Here is a 19,464-nt window from a genome sequence, read left to right as displayed (position 1 = left end):
TGCGGGATAGATGTGGAGGATTTTAAACATGGTGAAAGCACCCTCTTGCTCATATGAGAACAAGGTAAGGTCTGGGTGTTTAATGGAAATGTTCTGGATTGTGGATAGGAAACTGTCATCACCCCCATTACTGAACACACCTAGAGTTTGAAGTGAGTTGGAGTGTGCATCAGTAATGGTCGAGAGATCAAAGAACTGGCTGCAGTGCAGTGAGTTCAGATTGAAATGTACTTTGCTACAATGCATGTTACCATTCATGATGAGGACTCGTAGAGAATCAGGATGAGTATACCATACCTCAGAACTGCCATTATTTGCATTTGCCAGTTCATGTCTTTGTGACTGAAATAAAGGCGCAATTCCCAAAGAGCATGCATATGGGCAAGTGCACCGCAAAATAGCTCAATGTAAGCAGTACGGATGTCATGATTGGGAGATTCCCATGATGGGAGGAGCCAAGGAGTGCACTAGGTTAGCTTTTCGAGTGTGCAGCTTGAGTGTAGTCCAAATTTGTCTGGACTTTGTGTTTTTAGACACCAGACAAATATTGAGCTGTTTGTAAAGGATTGCTTCAGATTCTTTTTGGAAACTTTTATGCACCAGAGCTAGATTTGCCAATGTTGCTGGGGCACAGAATGTGGCAATATGGCACTTCAGCTCAGAGGGAATGGTCTAACAGCAATATTTGAAGCATCAGCAACTTTGACTAGTAATTGATATTCACCAAGAACTCACAGTAGCTAACATCTCTGCAGCCTGAACTCGAACAAAGTCAAAGTCGAAGGTTGACGGTTGAATGATAAGCCAGATTATTGACAATTCCTGTTCTCACAGGTCTCACTTCAAAAGTACACATGCACTCGAAAAAAAATCTATTGGTTGAAAAATTTGCATTTGTGGGAAGCTTCAGATGTTGAGCGGCTGATTTAAACAATTCCAATATTTGGATTCAAGGTTATAGTGATCCGAAAACTCCATAAGCGCTAGATATGATCACTTCCTCGGGCTTCATTCAGGTGGGATACCCATGAAAAATGTATTTATCCCTTGATAAGATGGGATTAGAGCATCCTCGGCATCATTGGTGCTCATTGCTTTAGTGGGTCCTTTGGCATCCATCCGACATAGCCTGGATACCAAATATACAACATTCTGCATCCAACGCTATATCAACTGAACAGGCCAAACACCAAATACACCAATAACAATAACAATGTGATCTAAATCTAAATTTACAATATTCTTGATATCCTCAATTCTCAATATTCTTAGTTATGAGGAACATGGGCCGCATGGACCACCATTTCATCCGTCCTCTCCCCTTTGTCTTCCTCCCCTTTCTTTCCCACTTCCTTGTCAAACTCCATCTCCTCCTCCAAATCCACCTCCTCATCAAACTCCACCTCCTCCTCCTCCAAATCCACCTCCTCATCAAACTCCAACTCCTCCCCTTCCTTGTTCACCTCCACATCGAACTCCACCTCCTCCTCTTCCCCTTCCTCGTCCACCTCCAAACCAAACTCCAAACCACACCTCAACACAACATCCCGCACCCCCCTCTGCCTATTCATAGTTCCCGTAAATGAACGCATCAACCACGTAAATGAACGCATCAACCACGTAAATGAACGCATCACCCACACCCACCCACTCCCACATGAATACCAGGGGTATTGTGCACCCATAATCTGTAATCCAGGGGGACACACTTATACATCCATCACTGGGGGGCTTATCCTGCACAGCTGCTTGTGCTGTAGAGAGGAGGAGGGGGATCGGTTTGATAGGTGGGGTTGGATTGGTGGTGGTGGATCGGTTTGATAAGTGGGGTTGGATTAGTGGGGTTGGATTGGTGGTGGTGGATTGGTGGTGGAAGGAGGGGAGTAGAGGAAGGAGAAGGAGGACAAGGAGGGGAGTGGAGGAAGGAGGAGGACAAGGAGGACAAGGAGGGAGAAGGAGAAGGAGGGCAAGGAAGGGTATACCACCCACTCCGAAACCCACCAAACGCACACATTCCTCTTCAAGTTTCATACCTTGACCTTGTTCGGAACAGTACAAGGGTGTCCAGGGTGTCAAGGGTGTCCAGGGTGTCAAGGGTAGTCAGGGTGTCATTCAAGTTTCATACCTCAGTACAAGGGTGTCAAGGGTGTCAAGGGTGTCATTGGAGACTTTGTTGCTGAATGAACCACGGCAAAGGATTTTTTCTCCTTTTATTCTTTACTTTTACACTTTTTCTCTTTTACACTTTTCTCTTTTACACTTTTTCTCTTTACACTTTTTTCTCTTATACACACTTTCTCTTTTACACTCTTTCTCTTTCTCTTATACACTTTTTCTCTTTTACACTTTTTTCTCTTTTACACTTTTTCTCTTTTACACTTTTACACTTTTTCTCTTTTTCTCTTTCTCCCTCTTTCTATTTTACACTTTTTTCTCCCTCTCCCTCTTTCTCCCTCTCATCTCCCTCTCCCTCTCCCTCTCATCTCCCTCTTTCTCCCTCTCATGTTGAGTTGTATTGTATTGTGCTGTGCTGTGCTGTATAGTGTTTTACCCCCCCCCCCCCCCCCCCCTCCCCCTCCACGTCCCTCACCAACACCCCTACCCCCCTACCCCCCTACCCCCACCTCCGATTATGTGTGGTGTGTGGTGTGTGGATATCCCGGAAAGACAGTTAATCACATATACATAATAAACACCCGGGGATTTGATTTGTTGGTGTGCCACACTCCTGTACTCCCCACTGTGTCCCACTTCCTGGCTCCCACTCACCACTTCCCCGTACACTCCCCATATGTACACTCTCCATCCCCATCTCCAATGTACACTCTCCATCTCTGACCCTCTGTCTCCATCTCGTTCCTCCTTCCGCATTCATCGTTCCTCGTTCCTTGTTCCTAAGCAGGTTATGCTGGTTCCGCAAGCAAGCGGCGCTCATCGGAGACACAACAGGACAGGGCGGGGCAGGGCAGTGGATGTATCCTACCTCCCTCCTCCCTCCCTCCCTCTTCAACAGGTACACCACCTCCTCCCTCCTCTACCCATCCCAAGGGGTCATAACCCTCCTCCGCCTCCTTCCCCCCTTCCCCTCCTCCCCTTCCCTCCTCCGCAACGCCACAACGCCACACCACACACGCCCTCTCTGGTGTCCACGGGGTATGTCCCTGAGGAAGATAAGACTCCTACGTGGACTACGTGGATTATGTCGAGTGTGGGCTGTGGGCGGAGAGCGGTGGTGGTGAGTGTGGGTGATTCTAAATCCTAAATTCACCTCAAATCCCCTAAATATACTTCAAATCCCGGTCCCGGTTCTAATCCCAAATTCAACCGTTGAACACGTTGCGTTGAACCCGTTGCGTTGAAGTGGGGTGGGGGTGTGATATAACTGGGAAACAGTGACGGGTTTAATGAGGTGTTTGAGGTGTTGTGGAGGGGGAAGGATACCACGTACTCACGTATTCACGTACCTGTAGATGGGGATGAGACACTAGCGCGGTCGAACATACGCATGCGATGGAGGATTGGTTTTCTGTAGCCGAACCAAGAATTTTTGTAAATAGTCTTACATCAAGAGTTATTAAGCAACACGTGTCGCTGACGTAACAACCATCCCTATTACTTCTTACCCACCAACAACGATAATGGGGGTATTGCACTGTGCGCCTCGAGCGCTATACACGAAACTGCTCCTCCTGGGGTCTTTATTCACATTACTTATATTAGTGTACACCCTCTCCTCTTCAAACCTCACACTATCCTCAATACGAAATCATTCATGGACCTCCTCGTCAAAGTCCAGCAAAGCCCGGGCCAACGCGACATCCTGCACCCCCACCGCGTACGCCTCGGGGTCGTGGAGATATCACCCGCGCACGAACGCGACGGCGCTGGTGCACCCGGAAGACGCGGTTGGGATGGCGGGGTTCGAGGGGTGTGCGAGTAGTCGGGAGTTTTATTGGCATTTGGGGAGTGATAATGGGGAGATGTGGGATCGGTTTCCGGTGGTGAGTAGTTGGCGGTGGGGGTGGGGTGATGAGGACGACCACGAGGGGGGGGAAGGGGGGTGTGTGGAAGAAGAAGAAGAAGAAGAAGGAGAGGAGTATGGGTTTAGGAGGTTGTATGATGAGAAGAATAAACGCCAATTTGTCCGAGATTTAGTCCAGAACGGTGGATGGCTCCTCATCGGCGACTCCATCACCGAAGGACACTTCTTCTCCATCTCATGCCTGTTATACCCACACGTCCTCGCTACCCCCGATTATGTGCAGAATCCGTACTTTGACCGCGCATGGCCACAACACATGTATCTCAACCCCTCCTCCCCCGTCCTCCCCACTCTCCAATATCCCCCGGGTTTCAATATCTCGACAACACCGCTGATCACATTCAGACGCGTCGATCTCTTACTCTCCACTTCCGAATTGGAAATACTCCATAGAGAGAAACACCCAGAGATGTACGAAGAAGACGGGGTAGGGAATAACTTTACGTTGTTCTCCGACGAAGCGGTGTGGAGTTTATCTCCCTCCACGTACATCGAGAACCTCTTCCTCCTTCCCCCCCCGTATGGAAACTACGCGAATCTAATAGTGAGCACTGCAGGGCATTGGACTACGTCGATGTTTAGCGGGTACGCTTCCATCGACGGCCTCATATCCTTCTTCGCTGAAGCCATGCACGCCTGGGCCACCCACACCCAACTCGCACTCGACGACGACTACGACTCCGGCGGTCAAAAAAAGAACCGCAACGTCCTAGTCCGCGCATACCTCCCCGGCCACGAAGACTGTCACACCCACCGCGCCCCCGCGGCTCAAATCCCTCCCATGAAGTGGGGGTGGTACAACTGGGGAAGCATCCCCGAGTTCAACCGTGTTTTTGAGGACATCCTCGCCTCTCCCTCTTATCCAACCACCCCCTCCTCCTTCCCAAACATCCCCTCCTATCCAAACATCCACTACCTCCCCATCGACAGACCGGCCCGATTACGCCCCGATGCGCATGCGACGGGGGATTGTCTCCATATTATCGCGGGGGCGGGGGTGTTGGAGGGGTGGACGGAGTATGTGTGGCATTATACGACGTGGTTTTTGGGGGGTGGGGAGGGGGAGTAGGGGAGGGGGGAGTGGTTTTTGGGGGGTGGGGAGGGGGAGGGAGGGAGATGGGGAGGGGAGGGGATGGGAGGGGATATAATACCTATTTTTATTTGTTCTCTTGCTTCGAAAATAAAAAGGGTTTTGAATCCTATCCTGGGTACTTGATGAATGAATTGCTATACTTAGACTACCTAGAGTGAATGCTCATTATCATTATCATTATCCGCCATCTCTTTCTTGTTTCTTGCTTTCTTCTGTCTTCCTTTCTTTCTTTCTTTCTAAAACCATGTGTTAATCAGAGATCCATCCTCCATCCTACATAGTGAGATCAAACCTACATAGGGATTAGGGAGATCCATCCTCCATACTACATAGGGAGAAGATTTTTTTCTTGAACCCTGTATGGTCTGCTTGGACCCTGTAGGATACCCTCGGATCCTGGATGGTCTTCTTGTATTCTGTATAATACCCTCGGATCCTGTAGGATACCCTCGGACCCTATAGGTGGCATCCCGTATTATATTATGCGACTCGCGAGGTTGTTGGTTCTTTTGGAGTGTGGGGAGGGGTTGCGGGGGAGGAGAGGGGAGGGGTTACGGGGGAGGAGAGGGGAGAGGGGAGGGGAGAGGGGAGAGGGGAGAGGGAGAGGGGGAGGGGAGAGGGGAGAGGGGAGAGGGAGGGGAGGGGAGGGGGTTGAAGGGGTTGAAGGGGAATGTGCGGAGGGGAGAGGGGAAGGGAGGGGAGAGGGGGGGGATGGGATAAACACAATCCCCACTTCCACTCCCACTTCCACTTCCACTTCCACTTCCACTTCTACTCTACTCCCACTTCTACTCTACTTCTACTCTATTCCACTCCCACTTCCAATCCAACACAACACATTCATTTATATCTAGAAGTTTTACAGAGGTTTAGATAGGTTTACAGAGGTTTAGAGAGGTTTACAGAGGTTTACAGAGGTTTACATAACAGAGTTTTACAGAGTTTTACTGAGGTTTACATAGTTTTACTGAGGTTTACTGAGGTTCACAGAGGTTTACTGAGGTTTATATAACAGAGGTTTACACAGAGGTTTACCGAGGTTTACAGGGTTTTAGAGAGTTATACAGAGGTTTACATAGTTTCACATAACATAACAGAGGTTCCCAAGTATCATTCGTCAACAGTGCGAGATTCCTCCGAGTCTCTTCCCAGTGGGGAATTGGGGGGATATGTCACTCCGACTCACAATTAAAACCAATTGCCTGAGTGCCTTTTGCTCCTTCCGCATCAGTATCGGTATCGGTATCAGTATCAGTATTGGTATCAGTATCGGTATCGGTAATGAACGAACGAACGAAGAGTGCTAGGAAAACGAGGACAAGTATTACGAGTTTGGGAAATTGGGACTCTCAGTGAACTTTGAAGAAGGAACATTGACAGTGTGATAGTTGACACAAGGTTGTTAGTTTTCGTCAACCCTCAACGTTTCAACCATGAGTCATGACCCTGTGGCATTTCATTTCAATTCAAGTAGGCTGTTTGATTGATTGAGTTGTGGATGCTGTTCTGTGTGTTCTGTGGCTTGTTTGTAAACTGTGGGCTGAGATTTCTGAACCCTGATTTGTTTTAAGTTCCAACTGAAAAAGACGGCAACCACCATCATCATCATCATCATCAAATCACTCTGGAGTCTGAATCCGCCCTCGGGCCAGGTCAGTGTCACTGGTCAGTGAATTTGTACTTATTAGATTCATATGTTGTTCACTGCACTGATTGCTCATGATGATGATTTCTTCCAAGTTAAACCTTTTATCCTGTTCACTATAGATTCCCCCGGGTGCATTAGTACTACTATATGTATCCAATCCGAGAGATGCATGTTGATTACAGAACAGAACAGTAGCTATTTTTCCATGAATTCAACATGAATTCAAGCAAATAGAGCAATGTAATCATGGAACTCATTGCTGACTCGGATTTCATTAGAACATATAGAGCATAATGCACTGAGGCCAAGGCACCTTATCTGTGGTGATGTACTATAGCTATCAGTATCCATTCATAAATATAGATAAATTGAATCACTCCTCCACTCCTCTACAAGTTTTCTTGCTTTTGGACGTTGCTCAGACTCCCATTGAGAAAAAGGCGCTGTATCGCTCTGTACTCTGTTTATTCAAGATCAACGCCTGTGATGCTCCTGTTCACTGCCTCTCACTGCATGTAAGTTTCCGAGGGGGATGAATCCTATCTATGTCCTTCTGCTGAATATTTGTGTAATCATAACCAATCAACTTCACGACCATCCACCATCATGCCATGTGATAGATCATAGGACCCCACCATTATAAACCTCTTTAACTTTTCCCTCTTTCTGTCTCACTGCCGTCAGCTACTCTTATTCTGCCTTGCAATGACTCCCGACGAGCAAGCGATGGTGTTCTCCTTTGCCCAGTCCACATTCTTCAACACTGTAAATTTGATAGTAACTATCACCGGGTATGGTGCGTGGATTTCGTCGGGGGGGGGAACAGGTTACAGCACAAGTACATACTACAAACATTGATTTTTAGGAGCATTTGTTTTGGGAACAATCATTGCCGTCGTATCTCTCAGGTGTGTAAGCCCAAATATAAAAGCTTTGAGAGTCAATATCTTGACACTATACTACCATTTCCCTCGTCACATGAAACAGGAGAAGAACCTGGGGACGGTCACAGACTATCCTACTCGTTTGTCTGCTCGTGATATTTTCTTGCTTCACCTGGGACATCTTCTACTCTGGAGGATTCAACATCTCCGATATCCGGTATACATTTGTGCAAACCTTACCAGGGGGCCTGGTGGCTCAAGCTGAAGCATCCGATCGGAAAACGTTGGCGTGGCAGTATATGCCATCGTGGGCTGCAACGGTCAATGTCAGTACCCCTCACAATCTGATAGTACTCCGTGCTATCCAAAGCTGAGAGAATGGAAATTCTATAGCTTCTCTTGAGCGATTGCATCGTTGTTTGGAGAGCGTGGATATTATTCCGAGATGGAAAATTCTGGAAAGTTTCTCTAGTGGTTCTCATGATAGCCAACATAGGTGCGTAGCTGGAACTTGTGAAACTTTGACAGTACATAGTACTTATTCTGCACTGCAGGCGTCAATGTCGCTGATTGTATCTGGGGTAACATCGAACTCAGTGTCGAGATCGCAAGCTCCACTACTTGACTGGCTTTCCAGCATAATATCCCTGATTGTCAATATTTTTGCCACCATTCTCATAGCATTCAAAGCCTGGTAAGGCATCATGCCAGTGCTACTACTATGTGTCTTCTTGCTTGACCCAATCCTCATAAATTTCCAGGAATTATCATCGCTTCATGTCAGCGGTGTCTATTCATAAAAGGACACGCTCGGAGAACATACTCTTACTCTTGATTGAGTCCGGAGCCATATATTGCGGAATACAATCAGTTTATGGTGTATGTATATTATTGGATGTGTATACTGTCGTGGACTCTGGCTTCTCGCAAGCCATGAATGTTATCACTGCAATGTCCATCGTCGCCGCGGTGCGTACATTCCATCCTATCTTCATGAACTTGGTGTTCATTCCAAGGGTTGTCTAGGCATGTTATCCTGTTGCGGTGATCATTCTCGTTCATAACGAGAACTCACTTATCACAGAGATTGAAACGTTCCAAGAAACCGGTGCTAAAACAGTAGACGAGACTCACAGCATTGTCATTGTCGTTATGGTTTCATAGAAAAAACTCGATATCGTTATCCCGGCGTTAGACCAAGCCGAGGCAGGAAGCGTCTGGGATGCCACTGTTCTGGATAGGGCAAGGACCATAACCCTCGAGGTCTTTGCTGAAGACGAGAGTGCCAGTGTACAGGTGATTCTTTCTCTCTAGCTGTATCTTCGAGGTTCGCATTTCACAGTGCACGCTCCTTCACAGGCGACTTTGTATAAAATGGGCCAGCGAATCATCGCAGAGAACGCCAGTGTTCAAAGTGTTAGTGATGCGCTTCCAAACAAACATTATATTCCGGTGGATATGAGTCATACAGTGGGGTGGAAAATTTGACGCCGTGAGTCGTATTGTTCTGCGTGTATGCATAGAACTTTTGGAAAATGTACAACTTTGGGAATGTATACGAATCTTATCCTTGGCCTGGGTCGAGCGGAGCGGTCGCACGGTTTATACTTTGCAAGTGCGGTCCGTGTACTCGCGGTCCGCCTCGCTGTTCGTTGCATCACGCGGTAGCTCAACCAGCTGGTCAATGGCAGCAGCAGTCCAACGTCGACGAGATTATAATCAGCAGCTCCCAGTTATAAAGACGTCGAATTCTAGTGACGAGTTATTCCAAGCCCCTTGACATTGAATCGAGAATGCGTCCGCGCTTTGAATTCTCATTCTCATTCCCCTTCCTCACTCTATGTCTACTAGCCTCCTTGAGTCTTGACTCACACTCTGTTTCAGCTCTCTCCCCTCAATTCCTTCTGTGTCAAGTCCAAAAGCCCGCTGGTCACTCACCATTAGAAGGATGCCCAGCTGGCACGATATACGTTTCTGCCGATAGTAGTGAGAGTTTGTACGCGAATTTCACAAAAGTTCAGGATGCTGTCGACTCCCTGTGAGTGGAATTCTTCGTCTCTCTGAGGAGTCGTTCCTGTGACTTGCTCGGCTGACATGTATGTATAAATAGAACAGACGACGGAGAACTTGCTGTGATTTTGATTGGGGAAGGACAATATTTCGAGACGGTGAACGTGACTCGATCGTCACCTCTGACTATCCTCGTTCGTCTTCACCTTCACAAAAATCGTACTTAACCCACCCAACTGTGTAGGGTCAACTTCCTGCCTCATACGCCATAGTCCCCATATCTACCCCGTTCGCGAACGCTAGTCAACCGAACCTCGTCCAGATATTCAACACTGTATTCGTCGAGAACGGGATTGACGATGCAGCTACAGCAGTACTTACCGTCGCTCCCAACGGAGCCGCAGCTCTTATCGGTGCTGGAACCACTGGCGCTCCCACACAGGGCGCTTTCGGAAACGTGGATTTCAAGATGTATAATGTCGATATCCAAAACAGAGCGGTAAGCCAAACTTCATTCGTCTCATTTCACTTTCAGTACTTTCAATGACAACCAACTGATTGTGGTTCTTCCATTGATAGTCGTTGACTTTTGCCATTTCGCAAGCGCTGGCTACGGATATCTCGTATGCTAATGCGTCGTTCTATGGATGTGGATTCTCGAGTTTTCAGGATACGTGGTATACGGGGAAGAATGCGAGTACGTATGTGGTTGATAGTGTGATCTTTGGGCAGACAGATTGTATGTATTCTGAACTCCTGTCTCTAGTGAACCATGTTCTGAAATGTCATTCGCATTCGTATTTAGATTTATTTGGGTTTGGTACAGCGTAAGTATTGTTCCCGGCAAACCTGGAATACCCGAGATCTTACATGATCACTGACTGTAGATGGTTTCAAAATGTCATCCTCGCGGCACGGGGTTGCGGGGGTGGCACGGCTGCTTGGAAGGGTACTAATTCGAGCTTGACGGAGCGTGTGCTTAGATACGGGGCGTATATAGCTGACTCTCGGGTCATTCGGGTATCGTGGTTTCTCTCGCAGTTGTGCTTTCTTATCTTCTCACATGATACTACCCAAGTCCCCAGATGCCAACGCTACGCTGAATATCACGGATGGGTGTTATCTTGGACGCCCGTGGAATGATTGGGCGGTTACGGTGTATTTGAATACATTCATGGAGGATATTATTCAACCCGTAGGTTGGGAAGCATTTGATTCTGCGAGGTGAGTGGTGGTGCTGAATCCTTCCTGTACATCTTGGTTTCTGTTCCTAGCTTTTCTACCCCGAGTTGTCCTGGAGTCCTTGATTGATGCAAATGAACCATATTACCCCCCGGAGACGTGATGTTAACTATGTCTATCCTCTTTCCTTGTGCAGACCGACGATCATGAATACGACATTCTATGCTGAATACAACTCTACTGGTACGTATCACGCGATGATCTTCATTCTCTCTAAATGTTCAGTGATACACAGGACCCGGCGGAGACACCTCGAGTCGTCTATCCATAGAACACCTTCTCACTGCCGAACAGGCCCAAGAATTCACAGTAGATGGGGTGTTTTTAGAACATCCATCATGGATTGACTACGGATATCTGTACTAGGTTTTAGATGCTATATACTAGCAGCATTTTAGTACCATAGTGTTGTGACTCATCACAACTTAACAGGGATTTGAAAAAGAAATACTTATTGTGCAGGAGAAACAAAGGCATAATCTCAAAAAAAACTAGGAGAGGAACATTGTTTTTATAGACTACTTTGAATGTTTGAGAATACCCAATAAGATGATAATCTAAATAATAGAATTACTCATGCAATACACTTGGCCCAATCTCCACCATAAACACAATCTCTCAATAAGATTTGGTGAATCCTTTGGATGATTATTGTTGCCGGCGCGGGGGTGTTGGAGGGGTGGTCTGAGTATCTGTGGCATTATTTCACGTGGTTTTTGAGGGGCGGGGGATCATAACTTTTATTTGTTAAATCATTGCTTCAAAAAGAGATTTGAATCCTGCCTCGATTGAAATGGTGAATTGCCATACTATACAGAGTGAATAACCCATTTATTTCTTCGAGCACTGACCCAAGGTTCTGTAAACCATAGAACCTGACACACACCCCCTCTCCCCTTCTTGTTCCTTTTTGTATTTTTTTCTTTCTTTGAATCTTTCCTCGTTTCATGTTGTTTACAAGCGGGGGCCGGGGGGGATGGGATAGGGATATGAATATGGATGTAGGGGGATTTTTTGGGTGTGTGGATGGATGGGTATTTTGGGTGGATGGATGGATGGAAATGGAGATGTAGAGACAACGAGACTGATGTATGATATTACTTTGTTTAATTATCCTAACTCCGTATTCGATATCGATCTCGAATTGATATAAGTGACTATGAAACACCCCCCCAAGAAAGTTTCTTCCCTACATACTTATGGCATTCTACATCGAAAATTGTGAAGTGCCCTGCCCCTCAACTCTCATAGTCCATACCTTCAAGTTGCAGTCAAGAATATCACTTGTTGTAAGAACATCTACCTATCTGTTCTTCGGTTACGGTGCTTATTGTATGATCGACAAATCTAGCCAAGGTGACCCCCCCATATTATGGTTCCCGAGCGGCTTGCCGTGCCTGTACCTTCGAGGTCCTGTTCTTAACTGAGCCACACTCCTACACCGGCTACTTTGTAGAAAATGGGCCACCAAATCAGCATTTCACATTGTTTAAAAATAAGGTTGTCATCGGGATTGTTTTTTTTTTCGGGAGAAACCCAGGGACGCATCCATTTACAGTTGTACTACCATCTCACAATTCTATCAACATTCCAAAACCAGTGATTTTTCAGTGAGCTAAATCCCCAGCCATACACCTCTTCTCTATATACCTAATCCAGCAGAAATTTAGAGACAATGTCAAAGTATCTGACATGACAATATGGTTTAAGTATTCTCAAGGATACAAGTTGTCAATGTGGTACCTTTCTGGCTCTTCAAACTGAGGCAAGTGAGTGCTATTCTGTAGCTCCACCCATTTCACTTGGGATACTCTGCTGAACCATGGTTGAACAGCAATATCCTGGACTTCATCAAAGGGTGCACTGATCAAGAGTGTTTTTGCCTTGATGCAAGGCAATATGTCAACAACACTCCATCCCCGCAATGTTCCTGTGATGTTCCAATCGGTATGTCCCCACCTAGACTCAAATCTAGAATTACCAGAAAAGATGGGATCCTGAAATACATTACTTACATTGTGGAGTAGACATGTGGGTTCTGTTGAACAGCATTGAAACTTTGAATCAAATTTTGAGGCCAAGGATCTACAGTGCATATGTGTTTTTGGTTAAATTTCATCATTCCTTCCTGGAACTCTGAGCTGTCCATGGTACCCTCCAGTTCATGTTTTTGCAACATATCTGCAAAGTTGTCAGGGAATTGATTCAGCAACTTCCTGGTACCTCTTTCATATAAATCAATTGCTGATGGGGCATTAGCAATAATGATTCGCTTGAGGCCTTTAGGTACACGCTCTGCGGCATAGTTCCCAACCAGCATGCCTGAAGATGTAATCCAATCAAATCTGGATTGAGTCGGGTCAAATTACCATGCTTACCACCCCAGGAATGACCGAGGAGATTGAAATTTCCGGAAATTCCAAGTTTTTCTACTAGATTATTCAATTCATCCATGAAGAGCTTGGGAGTCCAGAATGTGTCAGCCTCTTGAAGCGCAAGACTAGAGGCACCATTTCCAATCTGGTCATAGAAGATGACTGGAATACTAGGTATGTTGGGAGAATTTCAGGGGGAATCCACACAGAAACAGTTGTTTGACACACGTGTATTTATCATGCAAAACGTGATTATTGCTGTAATTCATTATTCTGTGAATATCGGTTTGGAGGATCATTTGTGATTTTGATCTTACAGCATACTGTGGATCAATGTCCATTAAAAATCAAAGTGTGAGTGGATACACTGAAATCTGGATAGATGTACACACTAGTGATGGGTCATTCCTGGTCCTCCATGAACAACAACAAGGGGAGTACACTCCGATTTGAGGTCACCGTAAATTTTGTACCATGTGTGGTATATAGCACTTCCAACAGGGAAATCAATGGTTCCAGACACAGAGGACATAATGTAGAGTCGTTGAAGGAGCAAACGATGACAATGGTGTGTTATTTAAGTTCTTATTGGATTGATTGATGAATAATCTGGAATGATAACAAGAAGCGGAGATTTCCTTCTGAATAAAGTACCAGACCAGCAAGTTTAGCACATGTAGGTAAATTTGAATGGGACTGATGTTCTTGATGAATTTTTGTCTGTTGTTGAGCATGTGGTGAACATCACGATCATGATATGTATATACTGCATTGGTTCATTTTATATATGCGGGATTAGGTATCATCCATAAATTGGGTCAAATGCTTGATCAGTGGTCGGATAATTACAAATTCCGTGATTGCACAAAATCAGATTTCAGGCCTGATCATCAAATCACACATACTTGTCATGGCCTCACGATGACTTGAATGAATAATGTTCTGCCGGGTTTTGATACAGTGTACACACAGTGTCAATATAAAGCAGTTAGAATTCAAGTTGAGCACCACAGAAGGAGCGAAAAGGTCGGACAAGGAATTAGACCACATAAGTAAAATGAGTCGGGGAGACATCAGTTAGATGATTGAAAATGAGTGCTCAAATGATTTTTACGTACAGAAATCTGAAAGCAGTCCACACCTTGAGATTCTCAGTATCGCAAGCAATCTGCAAAGATAGCCCTTGTGACAAACTTCATGGTTGAGCAATATGGGAAAATCACACAAATGGCATTAAACAGCAACACAGAATTTGAAGAATGTACCATAGAATAAGGTCAAGCGCAGCACGGGAAGCTTCTAGTCATCCCCATGATGACAGTTCGGTAATCAGAATGGCCGCATTAATCGCTTATAGCTATACTTGACTGGATAACTATGATTTGTGGAAATGGTTCGAGGTCAGCGGTGGTTCACCAAAAAGACGTACAGTAGAATAGTTCCCTCGGAAGGTTTCAGACATTAATTGAGTCAAATGGTATCTTTACATCTACATCTACATCATTTTAAGATTATGATGTCCTACATAACGCCTGATATGATCATATGGCTGGCATACAGCGCACTACAAATTTCTTCTTTACATCCCATGTCAATAGGAATACACGTGCAGTTTGATAATTGGGTATAAATAAGTTAATCCGAGGCTAAGATTGCACTCTTGTTGCATTTTCACCATGCCTGCCATTGTATTTGACCCTAGCTGGCAGCCCAGTGAAGATTCAGCCACCCTACTAGATGAGCGTACATGGCTCATTGGAGCGATTCTCACTGGAGTTGGATATGGCATTGTCCTGGTGTTGACTGTCATGTGCATAAGCAATCTCATTGGAAGTCTGAAAAGGCCCAATTTGAATATGAAGCTCCAACTGGCCTCTCTTACCTATGTCATCTGCACATTTGTATTTGCAACCTTGTTTGTGGCTGGCTCCTCAAAAATGGCTCAACTGAGCTTCATTGATTATCGGAACTATCCAGGTGGTCCAGGTACTTCTTCCACTTCCATAATGATTGCTGAATGATTGACCATGAATGTCTAGCTGCTTTTGAGGAAGTCATGTTCTCCATTCCCATTTCAGAAATGGGAAATGTTGCATTTGTGCTATCTAATTGGTTCGCTGATGTAGTTGTGGTAAATTTCCATGGTCTGGAATAATAATTGATCAAGATCTGAAAATGGATGTGTTTAGGTCTGGCGCTGCATTGTGGTCTATAAAGGGTGCCGAGCTCCGTGGTGGTCAGTTTATACAGTACCCTGCTTGGCTTACACAGCTTCATGGAGTAAGACATCAATTTTTGAATCAATCTCAACCAAAAGCTTGACAGTGATGTAGTTCTAGGACTGCTCTGGTTAGTCCAGGTATCGGCACCTGCATCATCACCATGGGCATCATCAACAATCAATTTCACGCAGCCTTATTTCTGGACATCATTTTCCCTGAATGTTACAATGACTTTTGCAATTGTTGCACGTTTGATGGTTTATCGATACAGAATCAGCAAAGTCATGGGGAAAACATATGGACGCCAATACACCAGCATTGCCTCCCTGGTTATAGAGTCCTCCCTACTGTATACCTCATTCCAATTGCTATTCATTGTTCCCTTTGCTATGAACACGGCTGTTCAAACTCTATTCCTGCAGCCATTGTCACAAATTCAGGTGAGATTAGATGCTCGTACTTTGGAAGTTTTCCTGCTAATCATTGTGCTAACATTGATCTCAATTGGTAGATTGTTGCCCCCCTTCTTGTCATCTACCGAGTATCCTCTGGCCGCGCTTGGACTTCAAACACATCCACACAAATATTCAAATCCCAGGATAGACAACAAGTCATTGGGAGTAACAAGCTGCATGAAATGGTCTTTGCAGAGCACCAAGCAATAGGTACTGAAACAACTCTTGGTCAATAAAAATTATAGTGTATGTTTTGAATAGTAAATACTGATAGGATCTTACAGCTCCTGAGAGATATAGAAATATCAAGCACATTATTTATCAATGTTGAGCAAAATTCAGAAATGGGGGCCAGCCTGGAATCATTACAAACTGGTTTGTTTTGAATGACTCTGCTTGCTCTAAACCACATTAACCATATTGGAAGTGAAAAACGTAGGATAAAGTCTGGATAGAATAAACCTGGTATTGATACTGTTTCAATTATTTTTGGGCATGCGTGCTCCAACATTCAAGTATGAAATGGTTATATATGAGATTGCAACAAGCAAGGCAACATTTCGGCTGTTGAATGCCATTCCATCAGGTGTTAGCCTTAGGTATCAGTTACAAGTACTGTATTCAGTACAGAATAGACATATCCAACGTGTTGGTTTCACCTGTTGGCTGTTCCCACCTGTAGAGTAGCGCCCAGCCGACGGTTTGTTGTTACTAGAGTTTAAACAAAGCTCTTCAGACACTAAGTTCTAAACAATCTTTCACCTCTGTATATCTGGTTATCTTTAATTGTTAGAGTGCATGTCCACAGTTCAGTCCATTCTAATCATAACAGATCTAGAAATTTAGTTCTAGGTAGACATTCAAATATGCCACATTGGTCTGTGCACTGCCCCTAGGTAAGCCTGCCCCAAAAATAACTGTTGAAGAGCCAGTGGTAGGCACTCGAATTTCAGACCGTAGAATATTGCTTCATGTAAATACCTTTTTACAAATAATCAGTTATAATCATATTTCTCTCTTGGTGCCACTTACTAGCTTCTAGAGGACTAGTGTCTCTCTCCTGCAGCCACTTCATTACACAAGATTCTTGGGATAATGACTGGCTTTCAATGTAAGAAATTTCAAATATCAGAAGCTCATCCCAGTGGCATGCAAACTCCTGTGACCATGATACCCCAGAGTTATTTCCTGCCCCCATCTCCATTTGGGATTCTACAGCAGGCCTGGTTGCATATGAAAGGGATTTTGTGTGTAAGGGGATCTTAGAGTCAAGGCGATTGACATTGAGGAATGCCGGCTTTGTGGCACATGCTGGCTGTGCAGGGTAATTAATACAAAGCTCACAATGCTCCATACCATAGTCTATGGCCCGAAATTGAACTATTGTGGAAACCTTGCATCACATATTAGTAAATGCTCTGCCTTTTCTCTCATAGACATGCCAACCTTTGATGAAATTTCAACAACTTGAGTTTCAGGTGAAACTCGGCCCTTGCGTGTCATAAATGCAAATGGATCATCATCATAAACTAGATTGACATCCTCCCGGTCGACACGCTGTATAATTTGTGGAAAGTTGATGAGCTCTCTGTGGATTGGTGGGTACGGGCGGATTATATCATCAAATCCAATGAATGGTGTTGGTCGTCGCAAAAGATGGATGTTATTATTATCCACTTTTGATAATGGATCAACACAATGGTCTCTATGTTGGGAGGAAAGGTATAGGAGCACACAATTGAAAATTACTGAGCCCAAAGAAATGATAATGGCCCAAGTATGGGCACGTTGGGAAGATTTTGTGCCATGAATTTCGGGCTGAGGTAATGTTGCTTCTGCATGATGCACCTCATCCTTTTCCTCCTCCTCCTCCACAGTTTGTTGGAGAGGAAGATAGTTTTGGAAATGAGAGACAAGACAAAACATGGGGCAAAGTTCAGAATGTTCCGACAAAGAGATATTTGAGAATATGTATAACATTACCAATTTCTATGATGGCTGTCAATCTAGCCGTCAATGAATGCAAAAGGGGAATACACCTTATTTTTTTTCACTCCCAATGATAGCAACAGGAATTGAGATCGGAGATGTAAGTTATTGTTGTTATAAAATCATCTGATAAATGACATAGTCCATGCGGAAACACTTGTCCTTACTACCCTGACAGCTAATGATAACTTACGGAACAGATATGTGATAAAGCACTTCAAAACCCATTCAGTGTAGTATTAAATTTACCGCATTTGGGTGAATTTGATGGAGGTAGCCCCCGCAGCTGTATGATCCTGCTTTTTTTCTCTGACAACTTCCTTTAACAGTAAATAGCTCAAATACAACTGACCCTTCATCAACACCTGAGTGTTCAGACTCATGCATCTCATAGAATATCTGGTTGTGTGTGGAGTGTAGTCTGCCATTGTGTTTACTTCACTTCTGCTGAGTAATAATCATTTTAATGATCACGTAAATTCAAACCTTCCAATACATCCCCATCCCAATTGAGTTCAATCAGTCAGGATTTATCCGCACTCCCCGCACATAATGCGGTATCATTTTCACGAAAAGTTCCCGTTACTGACTTCTCACAAATAATACAAATCATTGTAAATGACTCACTCTGTCATTGAGTCATTTTCCTTTAGAGGGAAGCTTTCTAGAAAACCTTCAAACAATCAAATTGCATCTCGTGTAAATAGCAACCAATCAATTGGGACCATCATTTCACCTTGTAGAGAAACAACATGATCACTGACCGAATATTTCCTGAAACTTCACCTGTCTAGGGAAAACTTTGTTCAAGTGAATGGTGTTACAGATGCTGGTATTTCATGTACACACAACAAAACTTGCAATCGGCCATTCACATGAGACTGACGTCTTTATTGGGTCCGGTACACAGTCCTAGGCTATAAAACTGGGGCTATGTTACTTTGGCTAACCCATTCTTCCAGGAAACATTGGCAATGTACTTCAATCCGACCAAACTTCTCTTTATTCTTAGTTGTGCTTTTGCAATGACAATGGCATCATCTACATCAAATGAAGCAGGTACCTATTCCTCTTTGTCATTCTGACATCTGACTTAATATTCCCTTGTAGATTGTGTTGATCGTTCTAGTGGTAGCAGTCATGATGAACTTTGCCCTTGAGCTCTTGGTTAGTGAAATCATAAGAGGGAAGGTCTCAAACTCGCTCACATATACATACAATCTAGCTGTGTTGCATACTTTCAAGATTCACACCTCTTGTGTTGCAGAAGTTTGACCAATACCTACCAAATAATCAACCACATTTTGCTTTTTGTATTATGGTACCTATCTCAGCTGCTAGATTGGTAAACTTATGTGAATGTGAATGTGGAAGCTCAATTAGTTATTTGTAGAGGTCTTCTGAGAATCCTGTCCAGTGCAATCTTCTCATTGGCTCAGTAAATTTATGATACAACGAAAGCTTAGTATTTTTTTCCTTTAATAGAACTTCATTCCTGTCCCTT

General features: G+C 44.5%; 8 protein-coding genes across 8 annotated transcripts; 5 read left to right on the top strand and 3 right to left on the bottom strand.

Moving 5' to 3' along the window:
• Window positions 1-1,003: 1,003 nt before the first annotated feature.
• Window positions 1,004-1,811, bottom strand: C8R40DRAFT_1268777 (uncharacterized protein). The gene has a single exon (XM_046234008.1). It carries the CDS (start codon window positions 1,683-1,685, stop codon window positions 1,269-1,271), a length of 417 nt encoding a protein of 138 aa, XP_046080290.1. The 5' UTR covers window positions 1,686-1,811; the 3' UTR covers window positions 1,004-1,268.
• Window positions 1,812-3,662: 1,851 nt separating this feature from the next.
• C8R40DRAFT_1155648 (uncharacterized protein) lies at window positions 3,663-5,106 on the top strand (the record flags this gene model as incomplete). The annotated part of the gene is made up of 2 exons (XM_046229603.1): window positions 3,663-4,021; window positions 4,112-5,106. Coding segments are annotated over exons 1-2 (1,104 nt in total), but the record flags the coding sequence as incomplete, so codon positions are not given.
• A 2,382-nt stretch (window positions 5,107-7,488) lies between these two features.
• On the top strand, window positions 7,489-8,292 carry C8R40DRAFT_1176991 (uncharacterized protein; the record flags this gene model as incomplete). Its single annotated transcript, XM_046232611.1, has 5 exons — window positions 7,489-7,579; window positions 7,649-7,691; window positions 7,771-7,993; window positions 8,061-8,163; window positions 8,222-8,292. The coding sequence occupies 5 exons, from the start codon at window positions 7,489-7,491 to the stop codon at window positions 8,290-8,292; spliced, it is 531 nt and encodes a 176-aa protein (XP_046080288.1).
• Window positions 8,293-8,870: 578 nt separating this feature from the next.
• C8R40DRAFT_1060154 (uncharacterized protein) lies at window positions 8,871-9,155 on the top strand (the record flags this gene model as incomplete). Its single annotated transcript, XM_046225328.1, has 2 exons — window positions 8,871-8,963; window positions 9,027-9,155. Coding segments are annotated over 2 exons (222 nt in total), but the record flags the coding sequence as incomplete, so codon positions are not given.
• A 305-nt stretch (window positions 9,156-9,460) lies between these two features.
• Window positions 9,461-11,473, top strand: C8R40DRAFT_1217519 (carbohydrate esterase family 8 protein; the record flags this gene model as incomplete). The annotated part of the gene is made up of 9 exons (XM_046233239.1): window positions 9,461-9,705; window positions 9,778-9,871; window positions 9,922-10,176; window positions 10,257-10,416; window positions 10,483-10,504; window positions 10,565-10,697; window positions 10,756-10,901; window positions 11,056-11,102; window positions 11,155-11,473. The coding sequence occupies 9 exons, from the start codon at window positions 9,461-9,463 to the stop codon at window positions 11,283-11,285; spliced, it is 1,233 nt and encodes a 410-aa protein (XP_046080286.1). The 3' UTR covers window positions 11,286-11,473.
• A 1,161-nt stretch (window positions 11,474-12,634) lies between these two features.
• C8R40DRAFT_1163666 (Alpha/Beta hydrolase protein) lies at window positions 12,635-13,826 on the bottom strand (the record flags this gene model as incomplete). The annotated part of the gene is made up of 4 exons (XM_046230393.1): window positions 12,635-12,878; window positions 12,935-13,241; window positions 13,298-13,464; window positions 13,687-13,826. 4 exons carry the CDS (start codon window positions 13,824-13,826, stop codon window positions 12,635-12,637), a joined length of 858 nt encoding a protein of 285 aa, XP_046080285.1.
• Window positions 13,827-14,970: 1,144 nt separating this feature from the next.
• On the top strand, window positions 14,971-16,207 carry C8R40DRAFT_1060086 (uncharacterized protein; the record flags this gene model as incomplete). The annotated part of the gene is made up of 5 exons (XM_046225324.1): window positions 14,971-15,280; window positions 15,334-15,425; window positions 15,484-15,574; window positions 15,628-15,956; window positions 16,028-16,207. The coding sequence occupies 5 exons, from the start codon at window positions 14,971-14,973 to the stop codon at window positions 16,205-16,207; spliced, it is 1,002 nt and encodes a 333-aa protein (XP_046080284.1).
• A 1,082-nt stretch (window positions 16,208-17,289) lies between these two features.
• C8R40DRAFT_1000153 (uncharacterized protein) lies at window positions 17,290-17,621 on the bottom strand (the record flags this gene model as incomplete). Its single annotated transcript, XM_046222742.1, has 2 exons — window positions 17,290-17,364; window positions 17,418-17,621. Coding segments are annotated over 2 exons (279 nt in total), but the record flags the coding sequence as incomplete, so codon positions are not given.
• Window positions 17,622-19,464: the final 1,843 nt, after the last annotated feature.

This window comes from Lentinula edodes (assembly GCF_021015755.1).
Source record: "Lentinula edodes strain Le(Bin) 0899 ss11 chromosome Unknown C8R40scaffold_58, whole genome shotgun sequence".
Taxonomy (NCBI): Eukaryota; Fungi; Basidiomycota; class Agaricomycetes; order Agaricales; family Omphalotaceae; genus Lentinula; species Lentinula edodes.
The sequence above is the reverse complement of the archived record's forward strand: the minus strand, read 5'-3'. Positions and strand labels throughout refer to the sequence as shown.